The sequence below is a fragment of the Mus musculus genome, chromosome X (assembly GCF_000001635.26).
Source record: "Mus musculus strain C57BL/6J chromosome X, GRCm38.p6 C57BL/6J".
Lineage (NCBI taxonomy): Eukaryota > Metazoa > Chordata > Mammalia > Rodentia > Muridae > Mus > Mus musculus.
Genome location: NC_000086.7, coordinates 169947261 through 169968760, shown reverse-complemented (window position 1 = coordinate 169968760; position 21500 = coordinate 169947261). Strand labels below are relative to the sequence as shown.

The following is a 21500-nucleotide window of genomic DNA, read 5'->3' as shown; positions in this document are numbered from 1 at the left end:
TTAAAAATTATTCCACTCTTATTTCATAACTGTTATTTTCTACTCTTATGAGTTGGAATGTAAATATCTAATATGCAAGATTTTTGATATCCTCCCAAAGAGGTCTTGACCTATGGGATGAAAAAAGCACTAATCGAAATCAGTATGATCGAAGCTCATATGAACTCACAGAGACTGAAGCAGCATGCACAGGGCCTCCTTCATCAGGTCCTCTGTGTAGATATAGTATGGAGTCCAGTTTAATATTTTTATGAGATTCCTGAGTGTATGATTCAGTGGGCATCTGATTTTTGTGCAATCTTTTGGGGGTCCTTTTCTTCTGTTTGTCTTGTCCAATGACATTTAAAAAGATTTTTAAAGTTCATTTTCTTCCCTGTAACACATTCACTAATCTAGGATATAAAAAATGTCTAAGTTACATTTTATGTACCAGTAGGAATGAAAACAAAAGCTAATTGAGGGTGATCCTAGCTAAGACTCCTAACAATTCAGAATATGTAGCCTGAATGGACTTCCAATGTCCATTAACCAGACTTCCAATGGAGAGATTGGAACACCAACCCAGTCACCACACCTTCTACATACAATTTACCCTGCCTATAAAATATGCAGGGATAAAGGTACAGCAGAAATTGAGGGAATGGTCAACCAATGGGAAGGGTTTAGCTTGAGATCCTTGCCGTGAGAGGGACTCCACACATGACACTGTTAATGACATTTGCTATACCTGCAGACAGAAACCTAGCATAAGTATCAACAGAGAGGCTTCACCCACAAACTAATGGAAACAGATGCAAAGGCCCACAGCCACACATTAGGTAGAGTTTGGAGAATTCTGTGGAAGAGTGGGAGGAAGGATTGTAAAGGGGGGGCGGTCAAGGACAATACAAGAAGACCTACATAATCAAATAACCCGGCCCTATAGAGTCTCGCAAAGGCTGAACTTCCAATCACAGAACATGCATGAGGCTGAACTAGGCCTTCAGCACATGTATAATAGTTGTGTAGCTTGGCCTTCCTATGGGACTCCTAATAGCAGAAACAGGGTCTCTCTCTGACTCCGTTGTCTGACTTTGGAACCCTTTGTCCTAACGGGGTTAAATAAGGTAAAGTCATAGAAATTTTATTCTTTTACGTTTGACTTATTTCACTTAGCATAATGTTTAAAAAAAAAACCAAATACATTTAGAATGATGGGAATATTTTGGATGTAGTGGTGAGTAAACATAGAATATTAAAAATGTACTGAATGCTGCTGAATAGTGGGAAAGTTGTAAAAATGATCAATTTTCACATATTCAGGTTTCATAATTCCTCTCATAAATCCCAGTCCTATATTGTCTCAGGAGTAATCTTCTCTGGTTCATTTCCCATGTTTTTATTTTTATTTTTCCTGTGTCCTTGACTGTGTAATAGACATGATGACTAATAGATTTCAAGATGCTAGGATTTCGGTGATATGTTTTAAATATATATTTTAATTAAAAGAGAATCACATCACTTTCCTCTACCTTTTTTTCTCTAGCCCCTCTCAGGTATCCTCCCTCAAGTTACTTCATGGTCCCCAGCTCTCAAGCGAATAGCCTCATTTTCTTTGATTATTATTGTATATCTACATATAAGTATGTATATGTATATATACAAATATGTAAATGCATTTTGATGAGTCTGAAAAAAGTAACCATATTGTCTTTCTAAACATGACTATTAGGGAGAGATGTGCTTGTAAGCATTCAAAGCTCTGGTTAGCTGATCGGTACCATGCACCTCTGTCCAGAATAATTTTCTTGAGATATTTTCTTACACTAAATAGATCTATTAACCCATCTATTAACCAACATAATAAATAACATACAGATAGATGGGTCTTCTGCTTCTGTTTCAAAATAAATGAACCAGGGTCTGAAATTCAATAACGAATTACATTTGAATCCCATTTTCAAAGACTTCACATTCTCATTGGAAAAGGTGGAACCAATATGCAAAATATTGCTTAAAAATTCATTCAAAGATTATTGATAAAATATTTTGGCTTGAAGAAAAGAGACATGATCTGGTACAGAAAGCAGAACAAGTATTCACAACTGAAGTGGCCCTCAACTTGTACCTGCTTTTATGGCAGCCCTAACAAACGTACAAAACACCTTCAAAATTGTGCTTTGGGGGCTGTTATTAGGAATGACAAACAATATTCAACCCAGAGGATAGGGATGCAGCACCCTTGGATGTAGAAGTCTCTAAACTTCTAGTTCTTTCCAGTTTCATCTATTGTATATGATTGACTTCTGACAAATATTTAATATTAATAAAGATTTTTCTTTTTAAAATGTGTATTTTTGTATTATTATTTGAGTTTGTGTGACATGTGTGGGTGTGCACTGTGAGGGTGCCTATGGAGGCCAGAGGAGGATGTCAGTTCTCTGTAGCTCGAGTTGCAAGAGATTATAAGATACCTGACTTGGAAAGTGTTCTTAAGAGTTAAGCCATCGCTCTAGCTCCACGAAAGATTTCTTCTTTAAAATATAGAATTGAGTGGACAGAAAAGTTCAATCTAGATCTTTCCATCTGAAATATATCACAGAAGTATGGACTGAATACTCACTTCAACATGTTGACAAGTTTGGATGAGTTTAGCCAAAAGAGTCTCCAGTTCTGTGTTTCTCTTAATAAGATTGGTGAGATTACTCTCCAAGTTTTGCTGTTTAAAAGAGAAAGAGAGAAATGTTATTCTGCATACTTTTCTATTTTAGTATATACAAAATTATTAATCCTCAGAAAAAGGGATAGATTTTCAGAGGTATTAATGCTATTAACTCTTTTTTCAGGTACTAATAATTTAAACTAGATTTTCAAAAGTTGTATTTCAAAGATTCTTCTAGAAATACTCAATTTTTATGTTTCTATTCATGTTTACTGTGTTAGCTCAATTACACTTAATTAGATGTTTAATAAGTGCTTGATAGATATGGAACTTGGGAGAAAGTAAAGAGTTATACCTTTACCCGAGTCAGAAATAATAATAATATATAGCTTAATTTCTTGCGATTTACCAACTTATAATTAAGATGAGGTTAATCTTTTGAAAGCAGGTTTGAATTGACCAGATATGGTTAAAAATATTGCAACTTACAGAATTCATAAGGAGTTCTTGTCTCACATATGACAATACATATCTCATACTTCTTAGTCATAATATAGGTTATGCTTTGTTTCTATTTTTCTCTCTATCTGTGCGAATGTCCTTGAACATTATATTCACATCATTATGCATCTCAATATAGGAACATTCTTTAAAAGCATCAAATTTAAAGTTTCCTGGAATAAATATTTAATCACATTTTGACCACTATAACCATGTGCTCTGCGTCAGTCATTAAAATTTCTCCATTCCTCCTTGTTGCATGTGTTTTCCATTTAAACTGTCAATTCACTTATTAGCCATTTACTTATTATACATATTATTCACAAATATGTAATAAGAGTTTAGTAAATGTCAGAATCTGAGAGAGATGCTAGAGACATAAAAAAAAAGCCCCATTTCTTGTTCACAGGGAGATGGCTGTGTAACTGTGGGAGAGGAGGACTAAAAATGAAGGATGGGGAAAAGGTGATGGATACCTAGAGGTATCCAAGATGAGGACATTTTTCACCTGAGGCACAGAGATGGAGTTTTTGTTTCACAACAGAGTCAAGTTCTTAGAAGATGAGACACAGGTGGACCCAATCATGGTGAAGAATCCTCCATAAGCAGGGATGATGACAAGATCAAGGAGGAATGAAAGAAATGAAACACAGCTAAAACAAGGGATAATGGGAAATTCCACGAGCAAGATATAATAGACTTCAGATTTGCAATGCCATCTAGCATAGAAGGCATAGGGATTGTGCTATGGCTCAGTGGTAGAGCGAGCGCTTGCCTAGCAAGGCACTAGATTCTATCAAACCAAAGAAAAACAAGCAACGACAAAACCATTTCACCTTAGAATTTATGAAATAAAATATAACCTGTTTTTCTAAACTTTACACTTAAAAATGTATATTAAGAGAGAGCACTTTTTTGTTTTTTTGTTTTTCGAAACAGGGTTTCTCTGTGTAGTCCTGGCTGTCCTGGAACTCACTCTGTAGACCAGGCTGGCCTCCAACTCAGAAATCCACCTGCCTCTGCCTCCCAAGTGCTGGGATTAAAGGCGTGCACCACCACGCCCGGCCGAGAGAATTATTTTCAACTTATATTTAATGAGTGTGCCAGGGGTAGAAATCTGTTTTTAATAAATTCAATTAATTAATCTGGCATTTATCTTACTGCTTAAGTTTGAGGATTTTTATTTATTAGTTTGTTTGAAATACAAACTTGCTTTGTAGCCCAGGCTATCCTCAAACTCCCTCCCCCTAGTTTAGAATCTCACATGCTTTGACTACCAGTGTGAACCACCATACCAAGCTTGCACAATGATTTTTATAAGGAGCACATTTTTGTTTCCCATAGGTTCTTCATCATCTAACATTTTCTTGTTAAAATGTTTTCTGTTCCTCTTCCAAGAATGCAACTCCCCTCATAATTCCGAGAAAGTTAAACGTACTTATTCTTAAGCTCTTTGGGGGAAAGAAAAGGTCCACATTTCCTGATGTTTGCTTAGGATTTCCCAAGGATCTGAATGTAGCTCGTGTCTTGTAATTTTGTCTGACAGTTCATCTGCTAGGAACTCTGTTCTCTGTGTTGTGATTTGGATATTAATGTAGCCTAGCCAGGGGAGGTGCATACTACAAGTTTAGGACTTGTTCTTTTTCCAAAGAGGGCACTCTCACAAGACACCTATGTTAAAGTGAAGCACAAATCCTGCTTTGGCTCAGTTCCTTGTTTCCTTGCATGTGACTTCCATGTCTGGCTTCAATTCTAGAGGTGTGAGGTGTCCTGTGAGCCAAGTGTGTTCATGAGGAATTTTTGCTTTCAGCTGTGTGAGGCTTGGCTTTTTCCATAAGAAGTGTACACTTCCCTGCGTGTTCCATGCATCCCCACTCTTGTTCATCCTCGCTTTCTAGGAGCAGTGAAGCCTTCCATCCTTCCTTACAATCCCCTCATTCCATCTCAGAACCTTGATATTATCCACCTAATGGTTTTGCTTGGGTATGTGCACTTGAAGACATCTTAGAGAGTGAGTCCAATAGCAGTTTAGATACAACCTGATTGTTTTCAAATGAATCCTACACACACACACACACACACACACACACACACACACACACCACAGCATTTCTACTATTTGGAGTAAAGGAATGGAACCCATAACGACTTTAGAATCAGAGACTCAGCCTTGAGATTAAACATTCCATTACTCAGTGCCTTTGGTTTAGATGTGACTATTATAAGTGAATTTGTCAGCATTTTTTTTTGTGTGTGTTAATCTTAAAGAATCTTTTTAGTTTTCTTCTTGGCTGACCATTCATGGCAGGAAATTTCTAGGGAAATACATCATCTAACTGTTTGCAGTTCAATTGTCATAAGTATAAATTTTAAAAATCTAGTCAGCAAGAAAACCAAACAAATGTGATCCAACGTGTTCAGATTTTACAAACATCTGCTTGCTTCCCCTCTTTTATTAAGTAGAACTCTTGCATAAAATCTGTTTTTAATCAACTGATAGAAAAAGTAAAGCCTGTGGTTTAAGCACTTTGACCAACCCAGGTCCTTTGGGGTTACTCAAATTTTAAAAGTAGAAGTGTTAGTGAAGTCCACAAAGAAATACTGAGGTAGTTAGAAATACAATAAAGGGAAATTCAGCTGCGAGAAAGATTTTTTTCCAGGTAGTGCCAAAGGGGTTGACAACATTTTTGAGAGAACATGGGCAATGGGATAGTAACAAAATCCAGGCTTCACTATGCCATGCATCTGCAAGCCTCCACTACAGGGTTGACAACATTTTTGAGAGAACATGGGCAATGGGATAGTAACAAAATCCAGGCTTCACTATGCCATGCATCTGCAAGCCTCCACTACAGGGAATTAATCTCTGTCATTATCATCCTGTGTGGTGGTGAGCAGCTCTTTAACCTAATTGTGACTGTGCTTTGTGTGTGTGTGGGTGGGTGGGTGGGGAGATACCACTTTTCAATGTAAGAGTCTTGGAACTGCAGTACTTGACAGGTGAAGGCAGGAGGACCAGTAGTTCAAGGTCATCCTTAGCTGCATGTTTTGAGTTATCCCTGACTCAAAACAAAACAAAGCAAAACTTCCCTATGTAATGCCTACTTCTTTATGTATACATGATAGTCTAGAGAATACAACAAATAGTTTCAGTTTTCTGTTGTCACCTTAAAACCATGAATATTGTTTTCATTTTCTGGTTAAGCCAAGTTTTAGAGAAACCCAACGTATAAGTGATCATTTATGATCGATCATGAAGTGGTGTGAGCTACCATTCCAAATGAGCAAATCAGTATATATAGCTTTAGCGCAATTTCCTATACATGATACAAGGATAATGGTCAACATAGCTATCTATGCCATCATGAAGGTCATATGAGAAAAGGAATATAGACAGCAGGAAGCTACAGTTGTGGATTGAAGGAAGAAAATCATTCAGCCTGTTCTTACAGCAATACTGAAATAATAATGCTCCAGCAGACATTATTTTCAAGTTTGCTGATGGCTTATTTTTCTTTCTTGAATGCATCTGTGATCCTCTGTCTCAGGGCCGTATCTGGCCCCAGGAAAGGCAAACTGTGGTTCTGGGGAAACACAAGAGAAACTGATGCCCTACCAGAGAATACTTGCAATTACTAGACAAATGTTACAGTTCCCTTATCTTCTGGATGGGACCACTCTGTATATCAGTTTATAAAATCTCCCCTGTGGCCTTATTGGGCAGGAATGTATGGATCCATAGCAACAGCATGCTCACTAAAATGTGCTCTTTCCTTTTTCTTCCTTGTGCTTTGTGGATCATATCCTAGTTCAAACTCTTAGTCAGAGTCTGCTTCTGGGAACCTGAACTACAACTGTTTCTATGGACATCCCAACACACTTGGGTGTTATTCCTTTTGATGAGGAATGATGAGGATGGTTGGGTTGATAATTCATTGTTTTGGAAATGTATCTGCAAATCGTCTCTTTCTCCTCAACTAATGTCTAGATTTTCTCCTTATAAAGGTCACATAGCCTCCAGATTCTAGGTTCTAGAGTGACACTGTTAACAAAAGCTAATATGAGATACACATCTGAGTCACATTTTAAAATTCCTAGTAGTTAAGGTTTTAAAAATAACCTTAATGAACATTGTTTCAGAATACTACCAATATGCAAACATTGGTGGAATGTTTTATACTATTTTTTCTTCTTTTTGCTAAGTCTTTGGAAAATTAACTCACATGTCAGTTACATTTCAACTGCACCAACATAAAGCTAGTGACTAATAATAATGGACAGTACAGTACTACGCACTCAAAAGACCTTTGTAGTAAAGAGTCACATAGACCTTCTGTTGGCTTTACATGGTCTGTGACAATGAGTCAGTTCTGTTGGTTCATCATAAAAACAGCCATAGACAGAGCACATAAAAATGAGTGAACAACACACTATTGTGCTTTAATAAAACTTCATTCACAACACAGGTAACAAATGAGATTTCACCTGTAATTCTTACTTGCCAAAGCTTGGTACAGACTGTACAATGTAAAAAATAAAATAAAATGTCACCATATTTCTGGGCTACTAGTTTACACACACACACACACACACACACACACACACACACACACACACACACACACACCTTATTTAAAATGCTAATCCTTATCTCTACCATTTTGTGGAAGAATGCAGACACAGGCACATAGGCCTCAGGAGGAATTCTTTGTAGACAGAATAGAAATAAGTTCTTTATGCTTATGGCTGGCTAGCTTAACTTGACAGAACTCAAAACAATCTGAGGGAAATTCAACATCAATGTAACCTATAGACATTTTATTCCTAAAAACATAATGATTAAGCTCACAAAACAAAGCATGTAGATTCAGATCCCAGCTCTAAGTCATCCAAGAAGTCCTTTCCTGCTCTGTGTCTCACTTTCCTCACAAACTGGCTAAGGTAAAAACAGGAAGAAATGGATGTGACCCCACTAGAGAAAGCCTGGCACAAAGTGTTCTAGGAGTTCTGGGTACAGAGAATAAAGAATGTGTGTTCAATGTTAGACTTTTATGAGTATTGTAAAAGCTTAATTTTCTAATCCATCATTGTCAAACTAAAAATTATTTTCCTCCATTTTGCAAACTCTTCAACAGATTTTGGCTTACTAGCATGTAGCCATAAGACTATACCCTACCCTAGATTATAATTCCCAGAAATAGAGTCCAATTTGTTCAATAATCTCATGATATTGTATTAATATCACTATTTTCATCTTAGCTACACATGCACACACAGATATATATACAGAGAGAGAGAGAGAGAGAGAACTAATTCTAAATGAATGTTAATATCACTAGTCAGTGCCATATTACATAAAGCCTTATTTACTTTCTAATCTAAATGGGTAAGTTTTTATAGAGTCTTACCTGTGTATTTCTCTTACTCGCCCAACTCTCTCACTATGTTTCTGCCATCCTATGACAGTGTCCTGTGGCTGCCATCCTATGACAGTGTCCTGTGGTCCCCAGCTTGATTTTCAGGCTGAGCATAGGCACATGTTCTTCCCTGTGTCTAGAGTGCATATATATATATATATATATATATATATATACACAGATATATACACATACATATACATATATACATATATAATCATGGAATAATCACTTTTTAAAAGAGAGCCAAACAAAACCATAGTATGCATCAAGTACCTACCATATAGTCAACTCTGCTTATTCCATCCCCATCATACATCATCAAATAATCATAGGGGAACATTCCACATAAAAAATCGATTATTCACTGGACATCCTTTCTGAAATCTAATGTAGTAACTTAAATCAAAGGAAGTTTCTCCTAGGGCTAATTCACAAGCTGTTCCTTGTGAGCTTTGCACAGTACTGGTAATTCTATGAGAGGAAATAACCTCTCACAGAACAGTCATTGCTGAGAGAGTTAAGTGCTATGGTTTGGATATGGTTGACTGTTCCACAAGGATCCATTTGCTATTAAAGGCTTGGCCTTGACGGTAGACCTACTGGATAGTTGTAGAAAGAACCTTTATGATTAGGACCTTGAGAGAGATCACTGGGTAACAGACCTTAGAAGGTTGATGTCATGAGGTCCATTGGTGGGTCTCTCAGGAGGCCTGTTGTATAAAAGGCTGAGTCTGAATTTCCCCCAGTTCACTCCTTCTCCTGGCTCAAGAGGTGATTTCTTACTCCAACAAACAATTCTGCCATTGCCTTCTACCATTGCTATGGGGCCTTCAGTAGAACTCAGTCTACACAGGTACCATGACCTTGGATCTCAGAACTCTGAACAAAACAAACCTTTCCTTCACTCAGAGTCAGGGAGCAAAGAGAGGCAGGAAGATTTTAAGTTCACTCCATACCAGGCAACAAAGAGAGCTACTGTCTAAGAAATACACACACACACACACACACACACACACACACACACACACACAGACACACACACACACACAGACACATAGGAAAACCAGTAAAGCTTTTCTTTTTGTAAAATGTTAACTGCTTGGTGTATTTCATTATAGTTCAAACAAGCTGACAAGTACCATAAAGTTTTAGTGAGTGTACTACTACTACCTGCATTCCAATGCTAGCCTTCAGCCACTACCACCACAGAGGAATACACACAGTTCAGGATGGTACTTATAAATGTAGTCACACAAGTGGTTAGTTTGACTCTTATATTTACCAAAAATATTAATTTGGGCCAGATTCTGAAAGATAAAATTGTAAACGGTGTGCAGCATACATTCTTTATGCATAAGGGAGATTCATTCTTCTTATTATCTTAGTTTTTAATGTATGTATTTGTAATTCATTTTCATTTGGAGTCGTAGTTAAACTATTGCATGGTACATACGTAGTGAGGTTTATTTGAGTTGATAATTTCACAATCTATGTTGAGACTGATGATTTTTACATCAGTTTGGGTATAAGCCTTGAGGCATCAATATGGCCGTCAACAGAGAGAAGTAAACCCAACTTAACAGCTGATCTCTATTCTTCCACGCAATCAAATAACAAAGTAAGCAGACAGATGCTCCCAATTCCAGCCTTTGGAGACCTATACCTAAGAGTCAAATTGCTGGGAATTAATGACTTGTCATTGAACTCTACTATTAAAATATAGGGCTGAAATAGGAGATTTCAGCAATTCCTTTTGGGTTTTCCCAGGCCTTAAAGAATGTTTGCTCTTATTCTGAAGTCAATACTTCAGAATCTCTTTAAAGTATAATATTAGGTCTGGATACCTTTCAAGGCAAACACAGATCTGGCTTGTTTCATTCTACAGCATTCGGAGCGACATTCAGGAACCATGTTCATAGGCCTGACACCTAATACCACCACTCAAACGCCATCAGGATACAGACACGTCAAGTGCCACAACCCGTATATTTTCTTCTAAGGAACGTTAATCACAATCCTTAATATGAAAACACACTTGTATTGACACATGCCACCTGCATAAAAACATAAATTCTTTATATGTAACTGAACTCTTAAGATGTTTTAATTACATTGCAAGACTCTGAGGGTATCTTCAGGCATGACTCCCAAAAGACTGCAAATCCATGTGATTGGTGTTGGTTTAATTTTTAATGATTTTTTTTATTGGTTATGATGGTTACTATTTCCCAGTGCCCTGGCAAGGCAGGCTGCCCAGGGAACTTCAAAACCTAATAAAACACAATCTGCATACAAATTCAAGTCTGGTGTTCCATGGGCTACAATTTAAGTAATTTTGATATGTGATCCTGTATTTACATTGTCAGGTTTTATTTGAAATTTCTATATTAACACCACAAAATCAGTTCTACATATTTATAAATTCCATCATCAGGATTTCAATGTTTATTTTTCTAACCTGGTAGTCAATAATATACAGAGAACAATCTTTAAATACTGTTTATGGTCTTAGATGTACTTTCAAATTTTAATTGAGGTAAACAAGTATTGTATAGCTATATTCATTTAGTTATAATTTTAGTAGATTCAATGCTGAGTTATTTCCAGGTATTAGAGATGTGAGTGGCCTTTTTTAGACTCTCCTTATTCCCAGTTACACTTCTCCCTCTATAAGAGGTGAGAAATTGACTAGTAATTGCACTTTAGTCTTTTGCCCCAGTTCTAGAAACAGAAAACCTTACCTTGCACATGCCAGGCAAGTGTTCTACCATCAAGTCAAATCCCCAGCCCTACACTTGTCTGTTCCTAGAATCACTACTGATTGAAGCTATTCTATCAAAGAAACTTTGAACATCTCTAACTTAAATATAATAGCTAAAGTTGAAAGCTTTGTGCCTGGAGAGAAATGTTGACAACTATATGACTATAATGTCAGCAGAATACATTAAGAAGCATTTTATAAGATTACACAACATGGATCTTTCTGGTATAAATACTGTAATTTTGCAGTTTTCTTGGTACTCTCTTTGCCTCAGCACTGCACTGGAGGCTATAATAATCTCTCATGAGAGCAAACTTACTTTGTCAATTAAGAATCAGATGGTTCAGGAAATACTGTCTGTCTCTTCAGCTTGTCTGTTTTTCTGACCATCTGTTTCATCTGTCTGTCTTGTCTGCCTGTCTGCCTGTCTGCTCTGTCCATCTGTTCATCTGTCTGTCTGTCTGACCATCTGTCTCCTCTGTCCATCTGTTTGTCTGTCTACATGTCTGTTTCATCTGTCTGTCTGACCATCTGTCTCCTCTGTTCATCTGTCTATCTACTTGTCTGTCTGTCTGTTTGTATATATGTATACCTTGTCTGTATATATGTATACCTGCCGGCCTGTCTCCTCTGTCTATCGATCTGTCTGTTTATCCATCTGCCTGTCTGCCTGTCTCCTCTGTCTATCTGTCTGACTGTCTGTTCCATCTGTCTGTCTGATCATCTGGCTCTATTTCCTCTGTCTGTCCATCTGTTTGTCCACTTCATCTGTCCACCTGTTTCATCTGTCTGTATGTATGCATGTCTGTTTAACTGACTGTCTCCTCTGTCCATTGTCTGTCTCATCTGTCTGTCTGACAGACTGACAGTCTGTCTCCTCTGTCCATCTGTCCATCCATCCATCTGTATGTCTATCAGTTTTTCTGTCTGTCTCATCTGTCCTTATATCTGTCTGCCCGTCTATTTCGTCTATTTGTCTGTTGGTCTATCTGCTCATCTGTCTCTGTTTTTCTTACAAGCACACACACACACACACACACACACACACACTTCAATTCATTTACATTTGTTAAATTGAAGAGCTTTCACATCATGATTATATACTTATATCTTAAACCAGAGGCTGATTGATGATCTATAGCCACATGTCAGAGCTTATCTCCTGCCTGATTTTCTGTGGTTTGCTAGATAGTAGATATTACATTTTGGCATTTTTTGCTCTTTATGTTTTGAGACAGCCTGGACTCAAACTTCTGCCTTTATATCTTGCATATTGAGATTACAGACATGTACTATCACACACAATGCTTCTTGAAATAGTTTATTTTTAATTAAAAAATTGTTTTGTTATTTTATGTGATAGGTGTTTTGGGGGCATGTACACCTGTGTACCATTTTATGCAATGTCCAAAGATAACAGAAGAGGACATCAGACCCCCTAGAACTGGAGCCACTATGGTTGTGAGCCTTCATGTGGGTGATGGGGACCAAGCCTGTGTCTTTTGTAAGAACAACAACAACAACAAAAAAGTGTTCTTAACCTCTGAGCCATCTCTCCAGTCCCTAGACATAATTGCCCCCTCATCATTCATTCATTCATTCATTCATGCATTCATTCATTCATTCACTTTGTATCCAGATTACAAGTAGGTTTTCTCAATTAAAAGTAAGAGTGAAAATAAGGGCATGTGTAAAATATAAGAAATTCATATTTTTGCTCCTATGGAATCTTAACAGAACATACGTGTCCCAATTCTTACATGTTCTATCTATTGTTAACTTAAACAGTGGCAGAGTCTATGAATATAAATATATTTGCTATCTGGATGTTTTCTGAAAATTGTTCTATTCTTTTGTTTTGTTTTGTATTGTTTTTGTACAAGGAGTTCAAGTACTTTTTTATTATTTTATACAGAACATTCTCTGCTTTCCAAACAATTTAAAAGATTCAATATAAAATTCAAACATTTTCAGCCCTAGCTGCAAGAATATAAGAGTGTGCCTCAAATTCTATTCCATGAATATATGAAAATCCAGAAGAGAAGAACTTTCTGTCTCATTTTATTAGCTAACATAATAATATTTATCTCATTCCAGACAAAAGTAACTAAATCACTGGTAAAGTGCAATAAATGATTAGAGAAAGTGTTTTATTTGTTTTGTCCAGGGAAACGAAAAATTTAGATCAAGGAAGAGAAAGAAACTTTGCTTTCAAATTTAATCAAGTTAGTAAACCAAGAACATGCACATACCTTAGTCAGTTTTTTTGATTATGATTAAGTAAGTTTAGTTTACGGTGCAAAAATTTGCAATCACTTAATTGCTGTCTCTGTTGATCCTGTTTCCCTCAGCCTTTTTCTCCTTCAGTCATAAAATAGAGCTTTAAGTGGGAGGGGGACTTAGAGCACAGTATAGTAATGTCAATAAAGTCCCCTGATATTGATGGACGGCCTACATGTTGTTTGCATATGTCATTTCAAGCTTTACTTCGTCCATCATTCAGGGATTGACTAATGGTGATCTTATCTCTTTTCTTCCATTTTAAGTAGATGATACCATTGTCAGATACTCATTAATAAATACATGTCAGCCTTCCTACCTTAAGCAGCATTTTAACTTCCCTCAAAACATTTATCAGTCCTGAATCTTGAAGTAGTCTCATAGGTTTAGACAGATGCAAATATATTTTTTGCTATTCAGATACTCTAGGATGACAAAATATCTTCTTTAAGACAGAATATTATATCAAGTATGTCATATTGGTCCCAATGGATATTGTGAATATATCTCAAGATGAAATAGCGAAAATAAACTTTGGTCTTATCATTTTGCATAGGTAGCTAGGGCTTATTTTGTTTACATAGTAATGTTTACCTTTCCAAGTTTTAGGTTTTACAGGAATTGCCGTTTCTGGCCCAGATGATGAAAATGAGTATTAAAATTTAGTATGTGATCAGCTTTGCCCTTGAATTTGTAGCATTCCCAGGATGGGTTCATACTAGTAGCAGTTTTCACTTATCCTCACTGATGATTTTAAAAAATATATATATTTAAAGCCTAATGAGGTTATAGACTTTGCTTTAAAAATTAAATTAAAATTCCATTGTATTCAATGTGTATCTAGTCTGTTGGGAATTTATAAAAATCAATGTTGTATAAGAGAATTCTCCTATTGGGACATTTTATAAAACCAAAGAATATAAAAGTATCCAATCATTTTCCATCTCTCAATAACCTTCCAAGACAGACACATGCCTGGGGTTCAGAAAGTGTGACTCTAAAATTATTCTAATTTGTTTCCTTTGTTCTTTGGTTCCCACCTTTACTCAGCCCATCCCTCCTGTCTTTAATGGCACTAACGCTGCAGTTTATCATAATTTCCATGGGTTGAAGTGAAAGTAGTGTGGGTGCATTAGAAAGAAGCATGGTGATGGCCACATACTAAGTGAATGGTTTGCTCTTGAACTTAGATATCCTTTTCTGTGGACTTAGAAAACATGGTAGTTGCTTTATACCTCCTTCTCAAACAGAGAATCTTAGTAAACTGGTCTGGAGAAAGGTTCAGAAGTTCGTCCTGACATTATAAATGCAGCCAATGTTGAAAACCACTGTTTACATGGAAGGCATAAGGTGATTTAGATAATGAACAAAAATTAATGATTACTGCAATTTATTAATTTTATGCTTTGTTATTCAATTTGAAAGAATGGTTTTCCATATTGATAGCAGGTGTGCAAATAAAATTATAGAGAGTTGCATGTAGAAATGTGAATTTATCACAGAAATTCTGTTTTATTTCTAAAACAGTGGCTAGCAGAGAAACTTTTTGCTGCTGCTAAGAAATTTAGGGAGTGATTTGTTGAATCATTTCAGTATCCCTAATACTTATATTCAACTTCTTTTCATATTTTATAGAAACATTTATGTCATAAATTTGGTATGTTTTCTTCAACAATGATTAATGAGAAGTGCAACAAAATTATACTATAGGTAGTTATAATTCAATTATATTCTTAATATAGTAAGCTGAAGATTTAGGAGACAAATTTCAGCTTCTAGTAGCAAAAGAAGTAGCCCACTAACCTATTCATTATTTTTTTTCAAAGACTAACTCTGGTAATATGACTACCCTGAACATAAAATGTCTGGTAGCCTAAAACATAAAATGCAAATATTTTCAGTGATTGAAACTGAGGTGATAACATAGTACTGTGTCTTTGATTAATGACTACTTTCCTGAGGGGAAAAATTCTAGAGAGTTAATTATTTAACTTGCAGTACTTTACAAAAAAATTACTCAGCTCTTTTCCCAATGGAGTTCATTTATGTATACATAACCAAAGACAATGTAAGGGTCATTGTACTTCAAAAAGGAATGATCTCTCATGTCCCTGGAATACATTTTCGCTTACCTACATAATGTTTTGTTAATGAGGCAAAGTCAAAGAATAAATGTTGCTTTTTAAAAAGTACCATTGGCCATTTGGCCTCTTGGAAGAAACTTGCCAATTATACCAGTTACAAATCACTACAGATTCCAGAAGGAAACCTGGAGATTCTAGAGTTCCACTGGCCAACAGCAGCTGCCCTGGTGTGCTGATGAGAAAGATTGCTGTACCTTCTTTCTACAACTTTGGAATCCTGATAGGTATCCAACTATAAGAACCACTTATCCATAGTATCCCAACATCCTACAGCTTGAATGGGATCAAGTTTTTCTCAGCTTTCCTAAAGGAAATGAGAGAGAGGAGAAGTTAAGAGGTGACTAAGGTATTTCTTTGCTGCATCTGTCGAACCCTGCTTCTTTCATTATACGTTGGAGCAAAGTAATAATTTATGGACGGTCATGGCTCCTTTCCATGATTTAATACCACTTTTAACATACTCTTAGGCTAGAGGACCCTGAGACAACAAATCAGATCTAGTCATTTGCCCCATGGCTACAATATAGAGGACCTATGGCCTTCCATAAATCATTATTTTTCTCCAATGTGTTTTATTTTAATAAGTGACTACTTACAGTGAATGGCCAAATTTTTAAGTAGACAATTTATTATTATTATTATTATTATTATTATTATTTTGGTTTTTCGAGACAGGGTTTCTCTGTATAGCCCTGGCTGTCCTGGAACTCACTCTGTAGACCAGGCTGGCCTCGAACTCAGAAATCCGCCTGCCTCTGCCTCCCGAGTGCTGGGATTAAAGGCGTGCACCACCACCGCCGGGCCACAATTACGAAAATTAAAGGTATACTTAGGCAGTATACAATTGTCAAAAGTATGTTCCTGATAGGACATGTTCTCCCACTTCCGATCATGAAAAAAAAGGTGAGATCATATATTCACTTGTCCTTCCTGATACATTCTTTTACACAGTGTCAACTCTGTTCTCTTCTGACATACTCAAACACAGATCTCAAATCTCAACATAGACCTAAAGGCCGATCTCTCTCTCCAGCTTCATACTGTTAGGCCTGATGTTGCCTTTAAATTTGGCTTTCAAAACTGCATTCTCTTTCCCTTTAGAAAATCTTACCATCTTCTAGCTTTACAAAAGATATCATTCTCTGATTGTAAACCCCAGCATAGTTTTACAATGTTACCTCTTCCTAATGCCTATGTCTGTCTACCCATTGCCTAAAGCCTGTTGGGTTTTTTGATTAACACAGCATCTCTCTAGTTCAGAGTATTGGCTGCTCTTCCAGAGGACCTGGGTTTAATCCCTAACACCTACATGATAGCTCACAACTGTCTGTACCTCTAGTTTCAGGGGGTCTGGCACCTTCACAAAGACAGACATACAGGCAAAACACCAATGTGCTTAAAAATAAATATTTTTTTTTAAAAAAAAGACAGCAACTCTCTATGTAAACAATGCTGGCAGGCTTCAAGCTTACATACCATCTTCTCTCTTGTTTCTTAAGTGCTTACATTATAGCAGTGGTGACTCCTGGCTCAGTCTTTTCCTGCTTCCTAAGGTTACTATTCTAAACATCTATGAAATTCTGGCCCATTCATTCCTTTTATTTTTGAAGAAGTCAAACTGTACGGCACAGAATCATCAAAGTAAGTTTCTGCGTAAGCTAATGCTGCTTCAAAACTCCACATTTTATCCATTCTTAGTAGATGAAATCGTGTTTTGAACGGGCATGTGAAACCCTCAATACTATGATAGGGTTAGAGTTTCTCCAGTCCAGCCAGCTATAATTAGAAGCACAGTACAAAAGGAACATTCAACTTTAGTGAAACTGGATTCTTTAATTGGCTGGTAACTCTGGCCATTGTTCATTCGGGGCCTTCAGTTGTGTTTTTCTATCATTCTAGGTTTTTCCTGTTCTTGCACAGCATCTCAGTGGCTAGCAGAGGGATAACTAAATAGAGGATTGCTTGATAAAAGAGTACACACAGCAATGCAACTGAAGATTTCCTGTCAGAAACTGAAGTCACATGAAGCCAAATGTTAATTCCACTGCAAAATTGGATAGAATTAAGTCACATGGTCTGAATACATCACTACATATTTGAGACATCAAGCCCCAGTTCACTGTACTATAAAAACACTGATTAAATTAGTTTCAGAAAATTGTTCTGCAGCCAAGGAGCTATCTGCTGCACACTGGTCCATGCAATAAATCTTAGACTATACATGCTGACAGGTGTGAGATGATTTATTGAATCATGAGTCAAGGGATTGTGGACAATTACTAAGAAACATCCACTCCTTTCAATGCAACATTATTTTACTTAACACAGGCAATTGAGACGGAAACTGCTATTATAATAATAGCCACCTTTTCTCAGACATCTCTAATTCTACATATTAAAGATGATCCAGGAATGAAATCATTAGATGGTGCTGTTGGCACTACATCAGACAGATGACTTAATAATGACCCATCTCCCTGCAGCAACACTCATCCCTGTTAATAATCAAAGAATGTATACTACCCATGACCTCCAAACATTGCTTTAATCATGGTAGCACTAGGATTTACAATATCTGATCTGATTTTTCTTTGCAATGTGATTCCATTTTACTTAATGATCAGTAACAGAATTAAACTTTCACTATAAGTTGTTCATTTTATTCCATTTTTATCATAAACAATTTTTCAATTAATCGTTGTCCTTTCCATGAACTTTGAGATTTTCACCAACATACATACAGTTTTAGACGTATAATTGCTAAATCAAATTTTTGAAGCTAAATTGATAATGTTGGTAGTGATAGAAAGTAAAATCAATATTGAATAAGCAATATTGATGCTACAGACTGTCTTTTATATATGACAAAAGTGTAAAAGGTAAGAGCTTAACTTCAAGACAACAAGTTATTATAAGAGTTATGTGAAGACATGGACAGGATTCTCAAAATCAGCTGCTTCTGAACTCAAATAACCACTAGCAGCAAAACAACTGATTAATTAAAAAAATCGCTTCTTTAAATTTCCTTCATGGCTAAATTTCATTATAACGATCACTTAGCTAAATTAAAATGAAAACTATTTGAAGCTACCCACACCTGCCCTAATAGGTAAGCAATCCCCTTTCAAGTTTAGTTTAATGAAAAATGGCATCTGATGCTCAAGTTACAAAGATAACCCAACATACCTTTGGAGTAGCTGATATAATTATGTTGTGATATATATGTAGAATGGGTTTCTCAATCAAAAGGCAGGTTTTACTTTGTTAATGGAGTCCAGCCTCTGAAACACAGTCATTTCCAGGCCAGTGAAGGGTATATAATAGTCCTCATCAGAACACATAAATGAAAAGATATTAGGGAATCCGATACTCCTGCTCTTGCTCACTAAACCCCGAGGAATATCCTACTCTGACACAAACTCTTTGTTCTGGAAAAAGAGTCACTTAGGAGCCTGCTATAGACCCAGTAGATCAAAGAAATTTGCTTCTGGTTAGAGTTAGCATTGTGCTAGAGCGTTGGAAAGATAATAGTGTATGCTAGTTCCCAGCTCCTCTAGCATGGGAGGCAAATGCTCTACTAGTGAGCCACACCCCTATCACACTGTTTGCATCCATCTTAAAAATCATTTTAGTTTCTGAGAATAGAGATCAACTTAGGACTGTTTATTTGTCCAGTGTCAGTAAGCAACATGATTACTATCTTGTTTCCTAGGTTACAGGGTCTCAGTTCATTACTACATATGAGTGGTTTGTTAAATGAGACCGGATGGTCTTTGGGAGGTTTCAAGATCTGGGGAATCCTCAACTTCTTAGCAGTTCTTAACACCAGTCCAAAGACTTTGTTTATTGTTTTGGGTTGTAAAGACTGATTCTGGGTACATAGCCCAAGGTGATTTCAAACCTCCACTGTAGACCAGGCTGTCCTCAATTTGTGGTAAAAGAAGTGTGCCACCACACTTTGGGTATGGTTTATGTGGGTGGGTGGTTGTGTTCCATGGCCAATGTGTTCATGTCTTAAAATGTTATTCCCATTATGAGGCATAAAGGAGGTAGAAATATAATATGGCTATGGCGTTCAGAGGTTGAGCTTGGTCGATGATAAAGACTAGAAAAGGTCACCAGTGGGAAGCCCTCAAAGTTGGAAACTGATGGCCTTGTTAAGTGATGGGAGAGGCCAGAACAAGCATGCACGCTCACTAGCACTTCCCACACGGTGTACTGCCAGTCTGCCTCCAGAAAGCCGTTACCAGATACAGTCTTTCAAAATCATGTGGCAACTTAATCCCAAAGCCTGAATGTGAATTTATAGATTATAGGAAGTTCTCAGGTTATGGAGAGAAACTGCTGCCTCCTAAGAGTGGGAAGCATGCCCGGTGGTATTTATAAAATCTTGATGTTTCTAAAAAGTTTTATTTATTTACATTGTGACATTCTATAGAACGAAAACAATGAATTAGTTCACCTACCTCTGTCTCAAACACTAAAACTTTTTTTTTTTTTTTTGGACACCAGCTAAGAAGCTGTTTCTCTTCTGCTCTTACCTGGAATGTTCTATAGTGTTAATACAGAAGAAGTTAGGAGAAAATGCCAAGTTCCGGAGTGAATAATAGGTTTCCTCAAGTGTTTCACAGCAGGCAAATACAACTTCACAGTGTCTAACCAGTGTCTAACCAGTATATAACTTTAAAATTTGCATCTGCAGAAAATCATCTTCAGTGGACTGTGAGGCAGAATCTTTTCTTTCTTCTTATTCTAAAGGATTTTAAACTGGGGATTCTAAAGCAGTTTTAAATTTGCTACACTGTGTAGTATAACAACTTATTTCCTAAACACCAAAGCCTGGATGGACCTGCTTTTCTAGTATTCATTTCAAACTGCATTCTGGAAATGTAAGAGGAATTTACAAAATTGAATCCAAATCATAAAATACAAAATCCCAAGTATAAATTTTGTGAGCATATGTAGAAATGAGTCAGATTGATGAGTGCGAGGGTGGACAGGGTTTCAAAGGAGGAATATTTTTATTCCAATGATTTTGGGGGCCCTCCTTTGCTAGGTATTTCCACCGGATTTCCTAATACCCTGACACGTTTCTTTCTAGAAAGCCATTTTACCATTGATTAGTCAAATGATCAAGGGGCTGGGGGTGGTGTATTCTCATGTATGGAACTGAGTCAACAACATTCTTTCAGCATAGAATGGATTCTGAAAAATAATGGACATTTTAAATGGCTAGCACATTTTAACCATATCAATTACATTATTATGAATTTTAACCTAAATCAAAAATTCATATTTATATAATTGGAAGGCATGTTATAAAGGCAAAACAACCATAACATCTATATATTATACCTATTAATGTGTGTGTTTTTTTTTTTAAAGTCTGAGTTGAGTTCAAATTGACCATATGCTATCTTTGGAAAAACTTTGGTTTTCCAAAATAATTATGAAAATAGAAATATTTTGTTTATTGCTACTTTTATACACAATGTTTCCATACTGTACTTTGTGCTGTTGAAATTAAATGCCCAGAACCTTAAAAAAAACAGTAGCTCATTCCTTTCTACTCTCTGCCAGTTGTAAGAAATAAAGTGCCACAATGAGGATTAGAGTGGGAAGCTTGCAGACCTAAGTAGTGTGGGAATTATTTTCAGATATAGAGTGTAAACAGAAAGGTAAAAATAAATGGGGTGTATTTGAAACTTTGCTATTATTCTAAATGCTGAATTTGCTTCAATTATGAGAATTTA

General features: G+C 36.5%; 1 protein-coding gene across 17 annotated transcripts in view; it reads right to left on the bottom strand.

The window, feature by feature from the left end:
- Mid1 (midline 1) overlaps positions 1 to 21500 on the bottom strand; it is a 305600-nt gene that overhangs the window by 22038 nt on the left and 262062 nt on the right. For all 17 annotated transcript variants that reach the window (XR_878259.3, NM_001290512.1, NM_010797.3 and 14 more), the window contains one exon: positions 2603 to 2698. Coding sequence is in view for 16 of the 17 variants with exons in the window: in NM_001290512.1 (NP_001277441.1) it covers positions 2603 to 2698 (96 nt within the window). In the remaining variant the exon portion in view is untranslated. The remainder of the gene's footprint in view (positions 1 to 2602; positions 2699 to 21500) is intronic.